Genomic DNA, 23,863 nt, shown 5'->3' with positions numbered 1-23,863 from the left:
AAATGCCCTACCTGCTGTGCTATCGCTCCAGCCTGATTAAAAAGTAAATAAAGATAAAAATGATTAAAATGTTTTAATTTTTATATAGTTTTTAAATTTAAAAATTAAAAAGAAAATACAAAAAAATAAAAGAAATATGTTCTGAAAAGTCACTTCCCCGCAGCTGAGAATTGGAGAACCGGGCCGTGAGTGCAGGTGCTGAAACAGGGCACACCTGGATGGCGTGGGCCGTCTCTGGGCCTCGGTTTCCCTGTCCTTTGAGATAAAGTCAGCCTTCTACACAGTGAACATAAACTGTGTTATATAAACAAAGGAAATTGGCAAAATACAACAAGGACAAGTCAGAGACTCTGAAAAAACGGTTTCCAGAAGGAAAAGGAAAAGGGTACACGGATTGGGTAAGGGAGTCAATTTAATAGTGTGAGGCACTGGAACTTAAAACATTAGCATTCTAGCCTTTTTTAAGAAGTGTTTTGTGCCGTATTCTGCTTGCACTGCAGGTGTGCTCCTGAGTCTGAGTCTGGCTGGACGGGGCTCTGGTTCCAGGCCCACGGCCACCTTCTGCACGTGCCCTCCGGCCCTAGTCGGTGTCTCCCCGCCTCCAGCTGACCTCTCCTTAGCTACGGAATTTAATGTGTCCAAGTTATTTTTACTACATTTCGTGCTTCTGGGAGTGTTCAGTGTGACGGCTCTGCGTGGCGTTACTTGGGTAATAGCGTCCGCACGGCTCGACCCTCCGCGCTGCTGCTCCGAGCCCAGCGGGTCCCTGCGCCTGGGGGACCCCGCAACAGCGCTCACTGCCCCGTACTGGGGGCTCTCGCCTTTGCGAAACTCGCTGGGGTAGCTCTCCCCTCTCGTCATCTCAGAAAGCGAGCACTGTGGGGACCCGAGCACGGCCACGCCGGGCAGGCACTGCGGGACCCGAGCACGACCACCGCCGGGCAGGCACTGTGGGACCCCGAGCCTGGTCACCGCCGGGGAGACACTGTGGGACCCTGAGCACGGCCAGCGCCGGCAGATATTGGCCACCGCTCAGAGGCTGGCCCGACAGGCTGCATCCCAGTGCCGCTGCGACGGGGGCCGACACGGCTTCTCGGGACACACGGGGTTACCATCCCGGCGCTGATCTGGTCACTAGCGCTCGCACTCCGCACGGCTGCGAGCAAGTTCAGCGCCGGACGGCCAGCGTCCCAAACAGGTGTGCACTGCAGGGCGACCCGGGCTAGGCGAGAGTGCGCCTGCGCGGCGGGGGCTGCCGCGGCTAGGCTAGAGTGCGCGTGCGCGGCGGGAGTAGCCTGGGCTCCGCGCAGGCGAGAATGCGCGTGCGCGTGCGCGCCCGGGCGGCGGAGTGGCGCACATTGATGAGGTCATACGCACGCCGCGCGGCGCGGCGACGGTGCTGCGTCACGGGCTGTGGGCGCCGTGCTCCCGGGGACGCTGAGCGCTGCGTGCCTCCCTCTTGGCCTCCCGTGGCCCGGGCGCCCGGCCGGCGGCGCGATGCGGCGCAGCAAGGCCGACGTGGAGCGCTACATCGCCTCGGTGCAGGGCTCGGCCCCGTCGCCCCGCGAGGTGAGTGCGCGGGCAGGGCGGCGTCGCCGGCGTCGGGGCTGAGGCGCCCTTGGGCCTGCGGCGGGCGCCGGCGCCGGCGCGAGGCCGGGCGGCGCGGGGCTCTCGGGGTCTGCGCGGGCCGGGCCCCGCCGCCGCCGCAGGTCTCCCTGCCGCAGGTCTCCGGCGCCCGGCGCTGCGCACAGTGGCCGATCCACGCTGGAGCGACGGCCTCCTGGCCTGTCTCGGGCCCGCGCCGAGGCCGGGGAGAGCTGTGGGGCGTCGTGCCGAGCCGGGGACGGGCGGCAGGGGCCTAGCCCGGGGAGGCCTGTGGGGAGACCCGTGGGAGAGCCGGGGGCGGGCGGCTGCACGCTCCGCGTCCTCTCCCCGAGCACCGGCTGGGTGGCTCCTGACAGGCCCAGGGGTTTGGGCAGGTCCCTGCGGACATGCTGCGGGCCTGTCACGGCGAGGAGGGGGCCGCGTCTGAGAAGTCGGCAGCGAGGGTTTTGGTGCCTGACAGCTTTCTCCTCACGGAAAGGACGTCGTGTTTCTTAGCAGAGGCTCGGAAGGTGAGGGACCGCTGGTCCGGGCGAGTCACCGGCCCTCTTGGCGGCCGGTTCTCGGGCCGGGACAGCGCCTGGGCTCGGGCCGCGCGGTTCTGCGGCTTTCCAGGTTCAGGTTCAGAAATGTGCGGGCGATAGCTTTTGTACCTCCCAGACGTGTATTGTGCTTTCCGTAGGTCGTTATTTTATTCAGTGTGTATTTTTCTACTTCATACCTGTTATTACCTTTGAGGAAAAACACCCTTCTTATAGTCTCTGGGTTATTTTAACCTGTTGTTTTCCATCAAACAAGAAGCTTGATTTAGGCCTTGAAAGATACTGATCAGTATCTTTGGAATTTATGAAGATGTTTTATGAATGTACGTCTAAGCGAAAGGACGTACGTGGTGGGCAGAGACGGCCGTTGTGAAGTTGAAAGAGATTAGAAGTTTATTTGGTGGAGACTGACCTTGTGTGATCTGATCCCTCCCCCCAGCCTTTTTTTGGGAAGGAGGACAGTAGTGCTCAGGGATGACTCCTGGCTCTACTCTCCGATTGCTCCGGGTAGGGCTTGGGAATTGGACTACTTTCTAGGATGTCTACGTTCTGAGGTGTGATGGCAATTCCCAGGTCTCTTGCTGCTTTCCTTAAGGGTCTTTTCTACTTCATACCTGTACCTTGAGAAAATCCTAGTGTGTTTCATGGGGCCAGAACATAGTACACGCTGTGGTGTATTTGCTTTGCTTGTGTCTGACCTGGAAATCTACCCCCAGCACCCCATTCGGTAACCGGAACCCCCCAGGAGTTATCATTGAGCTCAGACCAGAAATAAGCCCTGAGCACCGGATGGATGTGCGGAAACAAAATCCCAGCGCCTTTCTTTTTCCAGAAGACTTCTATTTAGTTTTCCTAGATTTCTGTCTAGTTGTTACTTTAAGTTTGCTATAGTTATGTGCTTGTAAGTTATTTCTACATCTCTTTATGCTTGATTTTTTTTTTTTAGTGCTGAATACTATTTCCTCTAGATGTACTACAATAGAGAATACTTTGGTTGCTGTGAAGTTTTGCGGTAAACATGTGTATATGGGTTTTATTATGGATTAAGTTTCTAGCTTCTCTGAATAAACTGGGGCCAGCAAGAGTGCTGTGCATAAAGTGCTTGCCTGCATCCCATGTAGTGCTTGAGCACAGTCAGCCCTGAGCGTAACCTGGTATCGCCCATTTCCACTCTCCATTCCAAAATAATTAAATGCCAGGGATTGCTATTGATGAAGCATATAGTATAAATTATATATTTATTTTTTATGGACTACTCTTGGCAGTGCACAGGGCTAACTCATGATTTTGTCCGTAGGGCTTTTCCCTATCTCTGACTTCAGGGATAAAACTCCTGGTGGTGCTTGGAGGACCATATGGCAGTGCTCAGGGATTGAACCTGGGTCTCCTGCGTGCAAGGCAAGGGCCTTGCCCACTGTTTTGTCTCTGGTTTCAACACAAAGTACATTTATGTTAGTTTATGAAAAACTGCCAAACTATCTTTAAAAGTTGCTGTTCTATTTTACACTCCCACTAGCAGTGAATAAATTGTGTAGTATCACTTTCTTGCTGGCATTTGTTTCTAAAATTTAGAAAAAGTTCTACAGAGGTTTTTGAAGTTTAACTTATGTTTGATTCCCGCACTATCTATGGTTCCTCAGCACTGTCAGAAGAGATCCTGAGCACAACCAGGTGTGTGTGTATATGTGTGGTGTGTGTGTGTGTGTGTGTGTGTCTCGGGCGTTGGAGGGGTGGGAGATGATATTTCTTTGTATTGATTTATTCCAGTCTTACATGTTTACCTTTTTTGTCTTTCTTATTTGACAATGTATCTGTTTAAGTCTTGGACTCAGTTTCCTGGCTCTGCATTTCCATTAGTCCTGGCCTGCTTAGGAGACCATATGGGATGCCAGGGATCGAACCCGGGTTGGCCTCCTGCACAGCAGGCTCTTTACCCACTATACTAGCGCTCTACTCCGTGGGCTCATTTTTAATGGGGCTGTTTGTCCCCTGCTGCTCTCTCCTTTGTTTGCCTTGGTATTGGTACTTGTGGGGTTCACATACATTATATTGCTTGCACATGCCTGATGGCACCAGAGCCCTCAGGCTTCTAGATGATAGAGCTATGAGGACTGTGCTTTTTGCATTGTAGACAGGTAGCATCAGTGACTGAACTCATCGCCTTGTGTTTGCAAAGTAGGCATTTTTATTTAAAAAGATTTGAAAAAATACTTTTTTGGGTTTTGAGCCACACTTTGTGCACAGGGGCTATTCATGACTCTGTGCTCAGTCAGGTTTGGCCCTTGGGGATGTATGTGGTAGGACCCAAGGCAAATGCTTTAGCCATGGTACTATGTCTCTGGTCTGAGCAGGCATTTTCTAGCCACTGAGATATTTCCTGTGCTGTTCCTCGCAGTTTTGTTTTTTGGGCCATATCGGTCTTCCTCAGGGCCTTTTTGGCTTTATGCTCAGGACTGGCCCCTGGCTGTACCCTGGGGACCATTTTTGGTTCTAGGATTTGAACTTGGGTCATTGGAATGCCAGGTATACTGCCTAACCCCTCTACTATCTATCTGGTTCTTCTTGTAGACTTTTAAAAGTTACTAGCACTTTTTGGGTAACAGTCCTTTTCCAAGTGTACTCTTTTACAAATATTTCTCCTAATGTGTAGTTTTTCTTTTTGTTCTCTTGTGGTCTGTAGTCTTTTAACTCTTTCATGAGTTCTGCCTTTGGTGTTGGATTTTAAAATTCATGGCCATGGGGTTGGAGCAATAGCACAGTGGGTAGGGTGTTTGCCTTGCATGCTGCCGACCCGGGTTCAATTCCCAGTATCCCATATGGTCCCCTGAGCACCGCCAGGGGTAATTCCTGAACGCAGAGCCAGGAGTAGCCCCTGTGCATTGCCAGGTGTGACCCAAAAAGTTAAAAAAAAAAATTCATGGCCAGGGATATTGCTCAGTGCTTAACACATATGTGGCATGTGACCCAACCTGGCTTTGATCCCTGGCATTATCAAAAGTCATAGCTAAAACTAAAGTCATTGTACTTTTCTTCTCTGTTAATTTCTAGAGATTTTAGGTTTTGCATTTTATTTTTATTATTTATTTATTTATTTTTGTTTTTTTGACTACACTTGGCAGTGCTTAGGGGATACTCCTTTCTCTGCGCTCAGTAATCACTTCTTGGCAGTGCTCAGGGGATTGGGATCAAAACCAGATTAGCTACATTCAAGCAAACACTATACCACTGTACAATCTCTGACCCCCTGTTTTGCATTATATGTGTGATACGTTTTGGGTTAAATTTTCTGAAGAAGTTAAAATTTTGTGAAGAAAACTAATTTTGTGTAAGATCTGCATATAGATTGATTTTTGATCCAGATGTAGTTGAAAGACTGTCTTTTCTCCAGCATATTGTTTATGCTCCTTTGTCAAAAGTATCGGTGATATTTATATTGGGTTATTTCTGGGCTCCTAGTTTTTCACTTTGTTACTTACATTTTCATCAATAGTAAGTACATTTTCTTGATTATTATGGCTTTCTAGAATAGTTGAAGATGATATTTTGTGTCCTCCAACTTGATCCTTTTCTTACAATGTTGTACTATTACAGGCCTTTGCTCTCTGTGTAAAGTTTAAAATTACTTGTATAGTAATCTTAAATTATTTGCTGGAATTATGATTGGGATGGCATTGAATCAATAGAAGTTGTTGAGAAAAACTGACATCTTGACTCACGAACTTGTAAAATTACTTAATATATTTAGTTCTTTGATTTTGCACATTAGAGTTTTGTAGTTCGCTTCATAAAGAACTTGCCCTTGTTTTGTTAGAATTATAACCAAAGTTGGGGGGGGGGGTTGTAAGTATGTGGTATTGTTTTTGTTTCACATGTCACTTGATCTTTGCTGTCAACTTATTTTTTAGTTAATTTGTATCCTGCACACTTGTTCTAATTGCTTATTTCCAGTAATATTTTTATTCTTTTGATTTTCTTTATAGACAATCATGTCATCTGTAGTTTTATTTCTTTCCAGTTATACCTCTTTCATGTATTCTTTTGGGGGGCAATTTGGGCCTCATCTAACTGCACTTGGGGGCTACTCTGGACTCTGCTCATAAGTTCCTCCCACTGGTACTTAGGGGGTCTTTGTGGTGCTAAGGATCAACCCAAAGCCTCCTGTATGTAGAGCTTGTGCTTGGTGATGCCTGACTCTTTATTTCTTATTTTTATCTTACTGTATTATTAGCTAGCACTTCTAGTAGTTGATATAAAAGAGCAGGTGAGAGGGATCATCTTTGTCTTGTTTTTGATTTTAGTGAGAAAGCTTTAAATTCCTTGCCTTTTTTGTTTTAATTTGATTATTTTGAGGTGCTGATGGATCAAATGTAAGGTCTCACATGTAAGGCACATACTTTACTACTGAGCTGCAATACTGGGAGCAATCCCTTACCGTTACTGATTACAAGGTTCGCTGTGACAGAGAGCAGGGGTCTGCGTCTTGGATTCCTGCAGTATTGCAAGTGTGTATATTATGCATCTTCAACTGAAGTGTCTGACTTTGGAATTCTTGATACTGCAACTGTGTGATTTTTGAAGCTTCGTGATCAAGTCTGGCTTGATCAAGTGATATTCAGGGGATCATGTGGTTCCCTGGATTTAGCCAGGTCTTCAGATGGCAGAGCTTGTTTTCAGTCTTCTTCTCGCCCCCCCTCCCCCCCCCCTTAGTTTTGTTTTGGTGGTACACCACACCAGCATTGGTCAGTGGTTATTCAGTATTATTCCTGGTGGGACCTGGTGCTCATAGTATATGGGATGGTCCCCTATATGATCTCCTGAGTACAGAGCATGCACTTATTCCTTTGAACTATCTCATTCGCCCCGACTTTGTAGTTGCCTTTTTTGTTTGTTTTCTTGTTTAGTGGGGGGAGGTGGTGCTTGGCTACGTTTCAAGATGGTCAGGGCTTACTCCTGAGACTCTGTGCCCAAGGATCAATCTCTAGATGTGCCCAAGGGATCAAACTCTGGGGGGTGGCCACATGAAAGGGAACCCTCAGCCCCTCTCTACCCCCTCTCCAACTGAATTTGTACAGTAGTAATCCCTTTTAATTATGGGTTTATAGTGATTCCCCATCCTTTACACATATCCTTTTTTTTTTGTTACCCTGCCTTAATATTTTATTGATTGTATTAGTATTATTTCTAGCTTTTGGACCACACCTGGTAGTGTTTGGGGCTACTCCTGGTGTGATGTTTAGAAGATGGGTTGCAGGGATCCTGCAAAAGATCCAACTCTGAGCTATCTTCCTGATCTTTCAAGTGAATTGAGTTATGTCCCAAATCTTTTCAATGAATTAGCTTTTTTTTTCTTCTGCTCTCAATTGCTTTGAATTTTGTGATTCTTTTTTATTGGCCTTTGCTTATTTTAGGTTTAAATTGCTTTTTTTGTAGTTTCTTGGGTTAGAAGTTTAGTAGATCTTAAATATTTAGGGATGGGGTAGGGCAAGCAGAGACATGGAGTCCTCTGGAGGGTCCTCTGGGGCTTCTGCCAGCGGTACATGGCCCACTAGTTGTGATTCAATGCTAGTGCCAGGTGACAAAGCACCACTGGGGCCTAGAAGTATTGGGACATCCCATGGCTACTCTAGCAGTTCTTGAGGACGGGTGGCAGTAGTTGGGGTGGCTCTAGATCTATATCTGGCAGTGCTGGAGGCAGGGCATATTAAGGATTAAACTCTAGCCCTTGTGTATGTGCCTTGCAGCTCTAACCCAGAGCTAAATTCTAGATTTTAGACATTTTCTAATATATGCTTCTGTTGAGTCCATATCTTTTGATGTTACTTAATTGTATTTGAAAATACTTTAGGGTGGAGTGGGGGAGATAATACAGTGGGTCAGACACTTGTCTTACACATGGCCAACCTGGGTGTGATCCTCCAAGAAGTGTTTCTGAGAGAAGTCAGGAATAAGCCCTGAGAACCGTCAGATGTGGCCCCATAATAAAATTTTAGTGCCAGAGAGATAGGTACAGAGATAGTTAATATGCTTTTCTTTAATAATGCTTCACCCCTTTGTTGAATCCCTGGTACTGCATATGATCCCCTGAGCTCTCTTGGGATTACCCTTGAGTGTAGAGCCAGGAAGAAGCCCCAGCCCAGAGCACCTTTGGGTGTGGTCTCTGAGACAAACATTTCTCTAGACACTCTGAGCCATGTATTGGGGAGTTAAATAGTTTTGAATTTCTAGTTATTTGCTGGCTGTTACTGATGAATTTTTTTTTTAAATTGAATCACACAAAAAAATTGAATCACCGAGATACACAGTACAAAGCTTTCATGATTGGGTTTGTTCTAGCACCAGTTCCTTCACCAGTGCACATTTCCCACCACCAATGCCCCCGGTTTCATTTGTGCCACCTCCCAGCCTGCCTTTATGCCAGACACTTTTCTTCTCTCATGCTCCACGCTCTTATCTTTCCTTTTTGGCATTTACAATACAGGTAACTGAAAGGTTACCCTTTACCTCCTTTTAACACTCAGTTTTTGCCCAGAGTATTCATTTCCAACTGTCTTTTCATAGAGGTGCTTTCTCTATCCTAACTGCCCTCCCTCAGCAGCACACACTAACAACTGCCCTCCCCTTGTTCATGGATTTGCTCGAGCAGGCACCAGTAATGTCTCCATTGTGAGACATGTTGTTAATGTTTTTGGCATATTGTTTATGCCACAGGGAGCTTGCCAGGCTCTGCCGTGAGGGTGGGATACTCTTGGTAGTTTGCCGGGCTCTCCGAGGGATGGAGGAATTGTGCAAGGCAAACGCCTTACCTGTTGTGCTCTCTCTCCAGCCCTTCACTGATTCTTTTGGGGTGCAGAAGCGTCTTAGTTTAATGTAGTCCCATTTGTTTATCTTTGCTTTCATTTGCTTGGTCAGTGATGTTTTTTAATTAATCTCAGTGAGATAGTTACAAGGTTGTTTATGGTTTGGTTTCGGTCATTTTGGGTTCAGTCATTCCAACACCCATCTCTTTATGTAACAGTGTACATTTCCTACCACCAGTGTCTCCAGTTTCCCTCTCTTGTCTCCTTCTATGACAGGCACCTTGCTCTCTCGCTCTCTCGCTCTCTCTCTCTCTGCTTTTGGGCATTATGGACTGAAAGGTTATCAGGTATATCTCTTTACCTACTTTCAACACTCAGTTCCTGTCCAAAGTGATCATTTCCAACTATTATTATCATACTGGCCTCTTCTCTATCCTTGTGGCAAGCTTCCGACCATTAACCAGCCTTCCTAGTCCCCATTTTCCATGACCATGGATTTTTGTCCCATACTATTTTTTACTATTTTTTAAATAGTATGGAACAAAATTTTAAATTTTTATTTAAAAAAAAATTTTAAAGTGAATGCAGCCATTCTATATCTGTCCCTTTCCTGATTCATTTCACTCAGCATGATACTCCCTATGCCCATCTATTTATAAGCAAATTTCAAGTATAATACTGTTTTAATTACTGACTTTGTAGAACAATTTGAAGTTGAGGAAAGTGATGCGTCCCATCTTTTTCCTAAGGATTGTTTTAGCTATTGGGGGTTTATTGTTTCATATGAATTCAGAAATGTTTGATCTATTCCTTTGAAAAAGGTCATGGGTATCCTTAATAGGGACTGCATTGAATCTGTATAATGATTTGGGGACTATTGCTATTTTGATGATGTTAATCCAGTCCATGAATAGGGGATGTGTCTCCATTTCCTCAAGTCCTCTTACTATTTCTTGAAGTAGTGTACTGTAATTCTCTTTATATTGGTCCTTCACCTCTTCAGTTAAGATGATTCTGGGGTACTTGATTTTCTTAGGCACAAATGTGAATGGAATTTTTAAAAACAGTCTTTTTTTCTCATTACTTGTTTATAGGTAAGCAGTGGACTTTTCAGTATCGATTTTTTTCCCACTTTACTATACAAGTCTATTGTTTCTAGGATCTTTTTTTGTAAGATTTTCTGAATATCATGTCATCATCTGCTTATAGTGAGAGCTCAGTGCCCCTTTCTGGCTATTTGCTTAGGACTAAGTGCTGGTAGGGCTCAGATGACCATTATGTGATGGTGGGGAAATGAATCAGGGTCACAGCCAATGTGGATGAATACTAGCAAAATTGCTAGCAAAATGCCTTACCTTCTGTACTGTGTCTTGGGTCCTGATATTTTTGAAAAATGATTCCACCTCATGCATTTTTGTTGCTATAGGTGCAATGACTGGGGATTGCACACACCTGTTTATGGTATTTCTGGGGGTAATGATCATATACTTTCCACTGTGTGTCACACTGCTGGTCTCAGTGATTGTACAGTTTTAGTTGCATTTCTCATGCGTGGGGGCAGAGGGGGTTATACAGTTTAGTTCTGGTGCTTGCTTGAAATGATGGAACATCTAAGATCACTCATTCTTACAGCTCTAGGGTTTTGAGATAACAGCTGTTAAAATCATGCTTTGCACTAGAAATTGAGTTCCCATTTGACCCAGCAATACCACTCCTGGGAATATATCCCAGAGAGGAAAAAATATAGCTGAAGTGACATCTGCAATTGTCTGTTTATTGCAGCACTCTTTATAATAGCCAGAATCTGGAAGAAACCTGAGTGCCCAAGAACAGATGACTGGTTAAAGAAACTTTGGTACATTTACACAGTGGAGTACTATGTAGCTGTTAGAAAAGACGAAGTCATGAATTTACATATAAGTGGTACTGCATGGAAAGTATCATGTTAAGCAAAATGACTCAGAAAGAAAGGGATAGACATAGAAAGATTGCATTCATCTGGGGAACATCAAGTAACAAAATAGGAAACTAACACCCAAGAATGGCAGAGATTAGTACCAGGAATTTTACTCAGTGACCCGGAGGACAACCACACATGTTAGGGGAAAAGGGAGCTCAGAAAGAGAAGGGAACACCAAATAAAGGGTGTTGGGAGGGTCCGCCCAGGATGGGAGAAGCATGCTGAAAGACTATTGACCAAGCATGATTGCCTCTCAATGCCTCTTTTGCAAACCACAACACTCAAAAGGAGAGAGAGGGAAATGCCCTGCCACAGAGGCAGGGTGGGATGGGGGCTGGGGGGTGGGAGGGATACTGGGATCTGTGGTGGTGGGAAATGCGCACTGGTGGAGGGATGGGTGTTTGATCATTATATAATTGAAACCCAAGCACAAAAATGTGTAAGTCTGCAACTGTACCTCATGATGTCTCACTATTAAAAAAAAAAATTTAAAAAAAATCATGCTTTGCACCCAAAGGTTGCACTGGCGATTGAACTCATGTCTCACTCCTAAGGCAGACACTTGAAGCTGTCGAGCCATCCTTTGGTTCCTGATTGCAATTTTTTGGGCCAAAAAATGTAGTTGGTCTAGGTGAATTTTCCATTTGAGAGAAAAGCATACTGCTGTTGAATGGAGGGTTGGAGAGATAATCCCCCTACCCCTTTAAAAAAAAAAGAGAAAGAGACTCTTGAATGGAGCAGTCGTAGATATCAGTTATATCCAGTTGATCGGTGATAATGCTTAATTCAGTTCCATTATTTATGATTTTCTGTCTGCTGGGTCTATTTTGGATAAAGAGGTAGTGAAGCCTAAAACTAAAATGTGAATTTATTAGTTTCTTTTTGCAGTTTTTTCCTTCTTGCATGTTTGTGTGTTCTTGTATGTTGTTTGCCTTAACATGTTTCGTATGTACTGTTTGCACGTTAAAGAGTTTTCCTGAAAGTTTGACAGCTTTTTGGCTTGATTTGGTTTTGGGCTTTATCCAGGATGCTCAGGGAATCATGTCCTACCATATCTTCAGCTCCTTGAGCTATCTTTCAAACCCTGAGAAATTGACACTTACACCTGGCGGTATTCAGGTCTTATTCCTGGTACTCGGGAATTACTCCTCTCAGAGCTTGGGGGAATCATATTCACATATGATTGCTTACAAGGCAAGTGCCCTACCCACTGTACTAATGTCCAGTCACTAAAATTGTTAATTTTATTATTACATAGCACTCTTTTATTCCTTTACTTAAGTCTTTTTTCTGAACTCATTTTTTTTTACAATCTTTTACTTTTTTTTTGCATTGAACAAAAATGTGTGTATTTTTTTTTAAAGGCACTTATAGGAATCTCAAGTACAATACATGAAAGTAGTAACATTGCAGGTTATTTTTTTAAAGTCCTTAAGTCTGTGTCCCCCCAAATCTGGTTGACAATCTAATTAATAGGGCCAATTATGGGGAGGTACAATCTTTAACTTTTATTATTTCTTTTTCTTTCTTTCTTTTTTTTTTGCCACACCCAGCTTTTACTCAGGGCTTACTCCTGATTTTGTACTCAGGGATAACTCCTGGTGGAGCTCGGGGACCGTATGGAGTGCCAGTGATCGGTCAGCCATATGCAAGGCAAAAGCTGAACATACTTTGGCCCCTTACTCTGTTAAGTTAAATTACATTTTATTTTTTGATTTTGGGGCCATGACCCGACATGTTGCTTGGGGCTTCCTTTTTTTTTTTTCACATCACAAATTCCATTTACTTGATTCTGCCTTTACTCTTAGCATAGTATATAGTGTAGCCAATTGGTGTAAATGCATTATTAATGAAAAAAATGTCTAACAGAAGCATAGAGTTCCTATGCTTCATTTAAAACCCAAGTGCAGAGAAATATCACATAAGGGTGAGACGTGAAAGCTGAACATAGAGGAACCATTTAGAATGTTAATCTGAGTTACTCCTTACTTTTTAGTGCATTGGGATAATACAAAGTCCTGCATGAAGGGTTTTTTTTTAAGATTTCAGTCATACAGTGTTTATTTTGTTTTTTATTTATTTTTTACTTATTTATTGAATTTCCGTGAGAATAGCCACAAAGCCTTTCAGTTTAAGTCTTGGTTGGTCATACAGTGATCAAATACTCATCCCTTCACCAGTGCACATTTTCCACCACCAAGAACCCCAGTATACCCCCCACCACTCCCCCGCCTATGTGGCAGATTTCCACTTTATTCTCTCTCTACGTTGATCACATTCAATATTATGACAAAAGACCCACCATTATTATTTGGAATTTCCCCCAACAATCAGACCTGCCAAAAAGACATCATTAGATAATTTGTTTCCTATTGCTGTTTATGAAGAGCATATGATGTCCTTGTGATTTTGGATTTCTGATATTTTTAGTAATAAGTCTGGAGGGATTACTGCTAAAAGCCGCTGGGTTCTGAGATTGGTTTGTGTGCCTCTGGGATCATGGTCGTTCAGGAGCTGGAGGAGGTGTTCGTGGGCGGTAACTTGGGGCCTTGTCAGGGTGGGGAGCAGAGCCGGTTCCACCCCATCCCATGTGGCCCCATGTGCCTCGTCACTGTAGTCTCATACCTGGCTGTCCATTAGGCTCTGAAAGAGCATGGCCACCATGCCACTGCCGCCACGAGGAAAAGGTGGAGGGGCAAACACTCTTCTCCTCCTGGGGTGGCACAGACCTGTAGTTTAATGCACAGTCCAGATGGATTTCTGCCAAAAGCTGGTGGTATCCGAGATTGGTTTGTTTGCCTCTGGGATCATGGCCCTTCAGGAGCTGGAGGAGGCTTTCATGGGTGGCAGCTCGGGGCCTCTTCAGGGCAGGGAGCACGACTGATTCCACCCCCTATCCCATGAGGTCCCGCGTGCCTTGTCACTGTAGTTTCATAAACCTGGCTGACCAATAGGCTCTGAAAGATGGAGGCCACCATACCGCCGCTGCTAGGGGGGAAAGGCGAGCCACGAGGGGGGAAAGGCGAAGGGACAGACATCCTTCCCCTCCCGGGGCAGCATGGCACCATAGTTTAATGCACATTTCAGATGCATTTCTGTTGGGCATTATATTTTGCTTGAATTTTCCCACCACCATTCAAGTCTGCCTTCCAGGAGAGACTCTGGATCATTTACTTTCCATTGTTCACTTTGCATATCAGGAGAGGTTCAGAGGAATAATCCTGTTGCTCACATACCGGAGCCATGCTTGTGGAAGCTCATGGTCGCTGGGATTACATCTGGAGAAGGCGGGGAGATTGCACCTGCCTCATCTGGGACCTTCTGGTGATACTGGCTCCGTATGGGGCCTGGAGAATACTCCGGGTGTCGTGGTGCTCACCGACAAGGTTTCTTCACTGCTGAGTGCGGCAAGATGGTGCCGGGGGTAGGTTGAGGGTGTGACTTCCAGGATCAAGGGTTGACTGGGAGCTGGGATGAAACTGCCAGGTCCAGCATTGGGACTTACTGTTGGCATAGGGGTGCTTCAGGCATTGTTGGAGGTTGAACCTGTGTCTACTTCATGCACATTATGTGTGCTAGCCAAATGTGCTATCTCTCCCCACACCCCCTTTTTGGGTCACACCCAGTGCTACTTGGGGTTACTCCTGGCTCTGCACTCAGGAATTAACTCCTGGCAGTGCGTGGGGAACTGTATGCGAAGCTGGTGATTGGTTCGGGTTGGCTGTAGGTAAGGCAAATGCTCTACCCACTAGGGGCCTGTTCTGACCCCTCGTTTTAAGTTTTTGATGTGTTTTTTCACCATATTTGTTAAGTTGAATACGTGTACTTGATTTCGGGGAGAAGGTACAATTGTAAGCAGAGTTTTTCCCTTGTAGAGTTTGTGCATAAAAATGCAAATTTTTTGTATTTTTTATCTTGCTTAAATGTATTGTTTTTGTTTCCACTTTTAAAATATGAATTTTCAAAAAAATATGAATTTTCTTACAATTTAAAAAAATGTGTTATGTCTGGGTAAGGCCTTGATTGCTGCTAGCCTGAGTTTGAACCCAAGTGCTGTAAACAGTCTTCTGAGTACAGAGCTAGCAATAAGCCCAGAGCACTCAAGATGTCTTTATATAATCTTTCCCTTTCTACAAATGGGCTGGAGCGATAGCACAGCGGGCAGGGCATTTGCCTTGCAAGTGGCCAAGATGGCTGACCTGAGTTCTATTCCTCTACCCCTCTCGGAGAGCCTGGCAAGCTACCGAGAGTATCTTGCCCGCACGGCAAAGCCTGGCAAGCTACCTGTGACATATTCTATATGCCAAACACAGTAATAATTATCACAATGGAGACGTTACTGGGCCCGCTTGAGCAAATTGATGAACAACAGGAGGACATTGACAGTTTCTACAAATATGCAGATATATGTATACATTGTATAGAAGTTATGTGATCTGCAAGTAATGATACTCTTCTTTACCAGTTTGAATCTCTTATTTTAGGAGCAATTCCTGGGAGTTGTTGGGTAAGCTTTGGTGCTGGGGTTTGAACTGAGGGGCTCTTGCATGAAAGCTTGTACTCCTGCTCTTTGAAGCTTGTACTCCTTGGCACTGAATCTTACTGTTACTATTATTTTTTAAATTACCATGAGATATACATTACAAATTTGTTCATGGTTGGGTTTCAGTCATACAATATTTTAAACACTTCACTCAGTGTTATTTCCGAACACCACCAGTGTCCACTGTTCCCTCCAGTTTCTGTTCATGTCTTCTTCCTCGTTTTTTTGATGGGGGTGAGTTTTTTTCTAATAAAGTTCTACCCGTGCCTTATATACATTTGATATTAACCCCTTATCATATGAATATTGGGTAAATATTTTTTCCATTCCTTTGGCTGTCTTTGTATCTGGATCATTGATTCGTTTCAGAAGCTTCTTTAGTTTAATATAGTCCCATTTTTAATCTTTGCTACTGCTTGGTCAGTGGTGTTATCATGGAGGGTTCTGCGTTGTTTTCCTCCATGAATCTTTTCCCCCATAATTGGTGTGGCCAGGACTTTAGTACTGTATTGGATAGTAGTGGTGTGAGTGGACATTCTTGTTTTGTGACTGATTTTGGAGGAACAGGTTCAGGTTTTCATTGTTAAGAGAGGTGATGCTGTGGGATTCTAGTATATTGCCATTATGATGTTGAGGTAAATTTCTGTCTCCATTTAATTTTAATATCTGGCTTTGTGCTTGGGGATGTCTCCTGGCAGTGCTTGGTGGATTGTAGGATGACGTTGGGTTTGTCCTTTCAGCCTTGCCACAGGGAACTTAATTTACTTTAAAGCAATGTTCTTTCTGTAAGGACACAGGAAGACAGTTAATATTATGCTTTATAACTTGGGAGTTGATTGACTCCAATAATATTTACTTCTGGGCATCTTATCTCTTGACTCAGTTGCTCTTAGCTCCTAGCACCCCAAAAGCGGAGTCCCGACGAGGGATGGACCCAGGGCAAGCTGTGAGCTACCCTGGCATCAAAATGGGCCAGGCCAAAGTACCACAATACTCAACTGTAAGTTGAGAACATGATCATAGACAAATGCTGCCATGATCCAAAAGTAAATGACGAGATTAGGACCCTTGCTGGGGTTAGGAAGACTAACCTGGCCTGAGGACTGTGGTATATATAGTAAGACGTTCTCAGGAAGAACCAAACTTTTAAGTTAAAATATCACATTCTCTGCTCATACAGAATGACATTGCTAGAAATATTAGAAGTAGATTTACTACAACTATTTAAGTGGATTACTAGCTGAGAAAAGAAGAAAGTTGACACACCTTGGATGGGATCCCATCCTTAAGTGGATTTCCTAGTAATCCTAGTAATCCAGAGTAATCTCTTCAGATGAGATTTTATCCTTTATCCTCCTGGAGGAGTGGTCTTACCCCTCTTTGTTGATCTGTTAATGTTCAACCCACCTTTGTGTCACCATCCGATGTGATTGCTATATAAACCAAGACTGTAAGAGCGAGGGGCAGAGTCAGAATCCAGAGTGAAGGGCTCCAGAGAGAGATTGGAAGAGAGCAGAGGAGAAACTACAGAGACAGTTGGAAATAGAGAGAAGGACTGAAGAGATCACAGCGGCACACACAGAAGCAGAGCACAAAGGAGGAGCCATCCTGATCCAGTCTATACACAGTGGCTTGAGAGAGAGCTGCCCCTAGAGCCCGCCAACGACAGCTCACATCTTCCCATCCCTCTGTGTGCGCACGTAATATATTTTTTTACAGTGGACCATGTGTACGGTATTGGGGATTGAACCTGGACCTCCTTTGTGGCCACTAAGCTCTAGTTCTTTGAGTCACCTCTTTTGCCCTCCTTTATTTGACCTTGAATTTTATTTGTTCTTTGTCTAGTTTTATAATAAGAGTTCGTATGGTTCATTTGAGCTTATTGTTAGTTTACTTGATGTAGTCAGGTATTGTTATGAATCTTCGTTTGACCTCTTACTTTGACCTCTTACTTCCGTTAGCTCATGTCTTTCAGTGAGTAACCCTTCTTGATACCTTTTGTGTGCCCCTTAGTTTTCCAATAGAATATTGTCTATTTTCTAGATGTTCATTTTTTTCCAATTTCCTTTTTATTATTAACTTCTACCTATGCAGCATAGTGATTTGATTGATGTGCTTTTAAACTTAATCACTTTATTGACTCTCATTTTGTGTTTCAAAATGTGTTTTGTCCTGGAGAACGTCCCATGCCCTTTTCAAATTTTGTGCCACTGCCCTACCTGTCATAGTATCTATCATTCTGACCCCTTGAATCTCTTTTTCTAACTTAATTCTCTTAAACTAGAAGAAATCTATGTAGCTTGAATAACTTCAATCACTGTATCACTGTATCACTGTCATCCTGTTGTTCATTTATTTCCTCGAGCAGGCACCAGCAACTTCTTCATTCGTTCTAGCCCTGAGATTTTAGCAAGTGCCACACTGGAGACTCTTTCAGGGTTAGGGGAATAAGACCCACCATTGTTATTGGGTTTTGGCATATCGAATACGCCATGGGGAGCTTTCCAGGCTCTACTGTGTGGGCAGGATACTCACAGCAGCCTGCCGGGTTCTCTGAAAGTGAGAACTGGACAGTAAGCTTAAACTAGATAAGCTTCTGGGAGCTTGGTTTTATAGTCTCTGGATCTTGGCCGTTGATGGGATGTTACACTGTGCTGTGGGGCAGTTGGTGGGTATAACTGTCTAGTTACTGGAAGATGGGATGGGGGATCTGGCTGGAGGAGGCCCAGTCCCTATCTGAGTAGGCTTGGAGATCTGAGCCCCAGGTTCTGCATACCTGGGTTCCTCTGATGGTTCCTTCATGTGTGAGGCTCATCCCAGTGTGTGGAGAGTGGTCTTAAGCCTGGCTGTGCCTGGGTTCTGGAGGTCTTCAGCTGTGGGGACTCTGCTTGGGGCGGGAGGGAAACTCAACCTGCCCCCATCTAAGGGGCTCTGGTGAGGGCAGCCAGGCGCTGGGGCAGGAGACTCTGTCTGAGGGTGACCACTATATCACTGTAATCCCGGTCCTCAGTGTACTTGAGCAGGTGCCAGTAACGTCTCTATTTGTCCCAGCCCTGATAATTTAACAGCGTCTTCTTACGCATCGTTCCCAATAACTAGAGGCTCTTTCAGGGTCAGGGTCAGGAGACCTGTTATAGTTACTGCTTTTGGCACATCGAACATGCCACGGGGAGCTTGCCAGGCTCTGTTCGCGCAGGCGGGACACTCTCAGTAGCCTGCCACTCTCTGAGAGGCATATATATATATATATATATATGTATATATATTATATATTTCTCTCGAAATTTGTTGCCTACTGTCTGAACCCCACCAAATATGATGTGATAATTAATGGAAAAAGGTAGAAAGTGTCTAGGGTGGCCGATGAGATCATCTGGCTCCAGCAGGGAGTGACCATCTGGGTGTGACCCCTGGGACTTTGGAGACAGGGGAAGTAGGGCAGGGGATCTCTGCTCCCGGGTCCCATTGGGCCCAGAGTCCAGGGTCACAAAGTTCCGCATTACCTGGGTTTCATGTGGCTTCACTCATGCGTGAGGCTTGGCCCAAGCATCTGGAAAGCGACCTGGAGCATGGTGGCAGGTGGGTAGTGGAGGTCGGCTGCCAGGGCTGGGTTCCTTGGGGTGGAGAGGGCTGTCACCCGCCCCACTCTGGGGCACCCCAAGTGAAAATAGCCTGGCATGGAGTTCGGTGGCATGGTTATGGGAGTCCCATTTTGTGCTTTCTTCCGGGAGAAGCAGCTGTGAGTTCTGGAGGGTGGCCGATGAGATCATAACTTCAATATACTTTTAAAAATACAAGTTTTTTTTTTTTTTTTTTAGGGCACATACCTGGCAATGTTCAGGGGTTGTTCCCAGTCTGGTATTTAGGGGTCACTCGTAGTAGCTCAGGGGCTTCTTGTTTTGCTTTTATTTATTTTTTTGGAGGGATCACACCCGACAATGCTCAGGGGTTGCTCCTAGCTCTGCATTCAGAATTGCTGTTGGTGGTGCTCTGGGTACCATATGGGCTGCAGGTGATTGAACCTGGGTCAATTGCATGCAAGGTAGACACCCTCCTCACTGTACTATTGTTCTGGCCATTAGAACCCCACTTATGATGCTGGTGGTCAAACATGCATATTGCATGTGCCCCAGCCTGTTGAGTTTGCTTCTGTCTTCATATACTGCAGTTCCAGTTTATTGTTGCAATCCTCAGCAGCATGCAGCAGTCTGGGGAACTTCCCTGAGTGCTTGTGAAGGTGTAGTGAATGTAGCAGCATGCATAATGTGATCTTCTGGCTTCCAAGACTTTTAATATTTGCATCTTCAGTAGCAGATAACATGTATAGAGGATCTTTTTAAAGTTTGGAGGATGCATTGGAGCACTGTCACTGTCCTCCCGTTGTTCATCGATTTGCTCGAGCGGGCCCAGTAACGTCTGCATTGTGACACTTGTTACTGCATTTGGCATATTGAATACGTCACGGGTAGCTTGGCAGGCTTTGCCGTGCAGGCGAGATACTTTCGGTAGCTTGCCGGGCTCTCTGAGACAGGCGGAGGAATCGAACTCGGGTTGGCCATGTTGGCTGCGTGCAAGGCAAATGCCCTACCTACTGTGCTATCACTCCAGCCCGGAGCACATCTAAAATAAACAAAACTTGGTGCCACAAGACTTAACATTGTGCCACCAGATATTTCCCAGGACTTCTTGAGCCTGGCATTACAATTTCTACCAGGTGCTATCAAGTTCAAACACCTTGATAGCTACACGTCAGCTTGGTGCTGTAGTTATTGATGGGCAATCAGATCTCTAAACCCCTAGCCACTCCCTGATCAACAGAGTTCTACTGGTAGCCACTATACATCAGCACCTGGGAGTTCTGGGTTACAGCCCAGATTCTGGAGTCTTTCTCTAGAGCATTTGTAGCTATTACACTGATGGTTGAGTCCCAACAGTCATGAAGATCCTCTTAGACTCAGAAACCTAGTCTCTATAATTAGTAATTAGCTGTGCAGATTTGTATGTCACCAATAGTCCCTCTCGTGCACTGCGGAAGGAAAAAGGAATTAACCTACACAGTGGACAAAGATAAAGGTCTGGGAAGGACCCCCAAGCAGACCAGAGTACTTTAAACTTCCTCTGCCCCTCTCGGAGAGCCCGGTAAGCTACCGAGAATATCTCGCCCTCACGGCAAAGCCTGGCAAGCTACCCATGACGTATTCGATATGCCAAAAAACAGTAACAACAAGTCTCATAATTTGTTGTGAGATGTTACTGGTGCCCTCTTGAGCAAATCAGTGAACAACGGGAGGATGGTGCTACAGTGCTGGAAGTTTTCACATTTCTAAGGACACAATGAATTGAAGAATCAGTGGAAGAGAACTTCAACACAATCAGAAAATATGAGAAAAACTCAGAAGTCATTGAGCCAAAGAATATTGTCGAGAACTAAAGACCACAATAGGGGTCCTTAAGTAGAATGTCTGAAATAGATGCTCAGATTAGTCAGCGTGAGGATAAGGAAGGAAAAACACCCAGAAATAAAGAATAGAAATAAGTAAAAAAAATTTTAAAAGAGATAAAATTTAAGGTTTATGGGAGAGTGTTAAGAGAAACTACATTTATATAGCTTTATACATTTATAGTTCCAGAGAAAGGAATAAAAGAAGAATTACTGGTTGAAAATAGAATAGCTGAGAACTTCCCTATTCTTTTCTTTTTAAATTATTGGGTCACACCCACAATGTGAAGGAGTTGCTCCTGGCTTTGCACTCAGGAATTACTCCTGGCAGTGCTCAGGAGATCATATGGGATGCTGGGGATCAAACCTGGGTCAGCTGCGTGCAAGGCAAGCGTCTTACCTGCTGTACTATCTCTCAAGTTTGCTAGAACTTTCCCAATGTGAAGGAGATGTATACTTAGATCAGGCAACCTAGAGTTTTCCCAAAAATTAAATAGGTTAACATTAAGCCACTTGTAATTAAAATGACAAACTCTTGAAGAGCCTTAAAAGGGGATAAAGACATATAAGGGATTGCCATAACAATCAAAGTAGAGGGGCTGGAGTGATAGCACAGCAAGTAGGTCTTTTGCTTTGCCGAATGGCTTTGATTCCCAGCATGGTCCCCTGAGCACCTCCAGGAGTAATTCTTGAGTTCAAAGCCAGGAGTAATGACTGTGCATCGGTGGGTGTGACCCAAAAAACAAAAAAAAAAAATCACAGTAGATGTATCAAATGAAGCACTTATAGGACAGAAGGGAATAGTCCGAGATTGCCAATGTGAGGAATTAAAAAAAATAATCCGGGGCTGGAGCAATAGCACAGCGGGTAGGGCGTTTGCCTTGCACGCGGCCAACCCAGGTTTGATTCCCAGCATCCCATATGGTCCCCTGAGCACCGCCAGGGGTAATTCCTGAGTGCAGAGCCAGGAATAACCCCTGTGCATCGCCAGGTATGACCCAAAAAGCCAAAAAAAAAAAAAATCCAGCCAGTACTAGGGTATGACTTGTTTTTTAAGGATTGCTAAAAAGCTTTTCAGATAAATTAAAATTTACAGAAATTGATGGCCACAAATCAGTTTTGCAAGTAATACTAAATGGTCTTCAAAGAAACCCCACTAAGGATAAGATACTAACTTTGAATATATTTTTTAAAGTTTTTTTTTTTTTAATTAAAAAAAATCTTCGATTCCCTAGGAGGTAGTATAAGATTGATTTCCAGTCAATTCATAATTCTACAACTCTATCAATAACCAGGAATTCAGAAGGTTCCCACTTTCCCCACCTCAGTACACTTTTGGCACCAAATAATAACACTTCTGAAAAAAGGGAAAAATATGCTAAATACTGGGTTTTGATATTATTGTTCTTAGCACTGTAGCAATGTCCTCCCATTTGTCATCTATTTTCTTGAGTGGGCCCAGTAACGTCTCCATCATGAGACTTGTTGTTACTGTGTTTGGCATATTGAATACGTCACGGGTAGTTTGCCAGGCTTTGCTGTGCGGGAGAGATATTCTCGGTAGCTTGCCAGGCTCTCTGAGAGGGAGGGAGGAATTGAACCTGGCTTGGCCAGGTTGGCCAAGTGCAAGGCAGACATCCTACCCGCTGTGCTATAGCTCCAGCCCACTATTGTTCTTATCATGAAAAAATGTTCTGATTGCTGAATGTTGAGTACTTACACAGTAACGATTAACAGTAGCTCATCCATAAAAATAGTTTTCTGTTTGGCTGTCTCAGGAAAAAAAAGTTAGAAATACCAGCCTTTTTCTTGATTTTGTGTCTAATATAGTTTTATAAAACAAGATGTTTGATGTCTGTACTCTTATACTTGTATGTGATATTCATATTTTCGAACATTCTGTTTTTTATTTTTTTTGGCTTTTTGGGTCTCACCTGGCACTGCACAGGGGTTACTCCTGGCTCTGAACTCAGGAATTACCCCTGGTGGTGCTCAGGGGACAACAATATGGGATGCTGGGAATCGAACTCGGGTCAACCGCATGCAAGGCAAACGCCCTACCCGCTGTGCTATCACTCCAGCCCCCATATTTTCTAACATTCTGAACTTTGGTGCTTATGGAAATAAAAAAGGAAATCTCAATTTCCTTTAACAGGAAAAATGATAATAAAGTAAAATTCTTTTTTTCCCCTCAGAAGTCAATGAAAGGATTCTATTTTGCAAAATTGTACTATGAAGCTAAAGAATATGATCTTGCTAAAAAGTAAGTACCAAACTGTAAATGTGATTTTAGACTTCTTTCCCCCTCCCTTTCCCAATCTTCCCCAATCTTCCCCTTCCTTCCTTTTTTGAGGAGGGGGCTTACCCAGAGGTGTTCAGGGCTTATTCTTGGCTCTGTACTCAGTATTCCTTGGTGGTGCTCAACGATGTCATATTTGGGGCTGGCTATTGAACCCAGGTCAGCTACATGCAAGGAAGCCTTCTCCAGCCCTAGTTTTGAATTTCTGAAGTCAGTGCCTTTACTTCATGTTCTATAAAATGGATAAAGATACGTTTCTGTTTGTATTTTATTTTTTTTTAAAGCAAGTCTTTGTACTAGTAAAGTAAAGTAAAGTAAAGGCCCTCCCGTTGATCATCGATTTGCTCGAGCGGGCCCAGTAACGTCTCCATTGGAGACTTTGTTGTTACTGTGTCTGGCATATCCAATACTCTCGGTAGCTTGCCGGGCTCTCCGAGAGGGGCGGAGGAATCGAACTCGGGTCGGCCATGTTGGCTGCGTGCAAGGCAGACGCCCTACCCGCTGTGCTATCGCTCCAGCCCTATAGTATTTAAAAATTCATCTCTTGAATGAATGTTAGGACTTGCCTAAATTTCATTGTTATTGTGTCTGGAATGAGTGTCTTTCTATGCCTGCTGCTTTTTTATTCTTAGGGCAAGAAACTTTTTGGCTCACTTTTTAGAATATATTTAGAATATATT

At 44.4% G+C, this 23,863-nt stretch overlaps 1 protein-coding gene across 2 annotated transcripts in view; it reads left to right on the top strand.

Annotated features, from left to right (window-relative positions):
* Positions 1 to 1,443: 1,443 nt before the first annotated feature.
* The window catches only part of LOC130024028 (E3 SUMO-protein ligase RanBP2-like), a 78,387-nt gene continuing 55,967 nt past the window's right edge, over positions 1,444 to 23,863 (top strand). For both annotated transcript variants that reach the window (XM_056114643.1, XM_056114642.1), the window contains exons 1-2: positions 1,444 to 1,569; positions 23,080 to 23,147. In XM_056114643.1, coding sequence (XP_055970618.1) covers positions 1,498 to 1,569; positions 23,080 to 23,147 — 140 coding nt within the window. In that variant the 5' untranslated portion in view covers positions 1,444 to 1,497. The remainder of the gene's footprint in view (positions 1,570 to 23,079; positions 23,148 to 23,863) is intronic.

This window comes from Sorex fumeus, unplaced genomic scaffold (genome assembly GCF_029834395.1).
Source record: "Sorex fumeus unplaced genomic scaffold, SorFum_2.1 ptg000026l, whole genome shotgun sequence".
NCBI classification, from domain to species: Eukaryota; Metazoa; Chordata; class Mammalia; order Eulipotyphla; family Soricidae; genus Sorex; species Sorex fumeus.
Note: the sequence above shows the minus strand (reverse complement) of the source record. Positions and strands in the feature narration are given on the sequence as shown.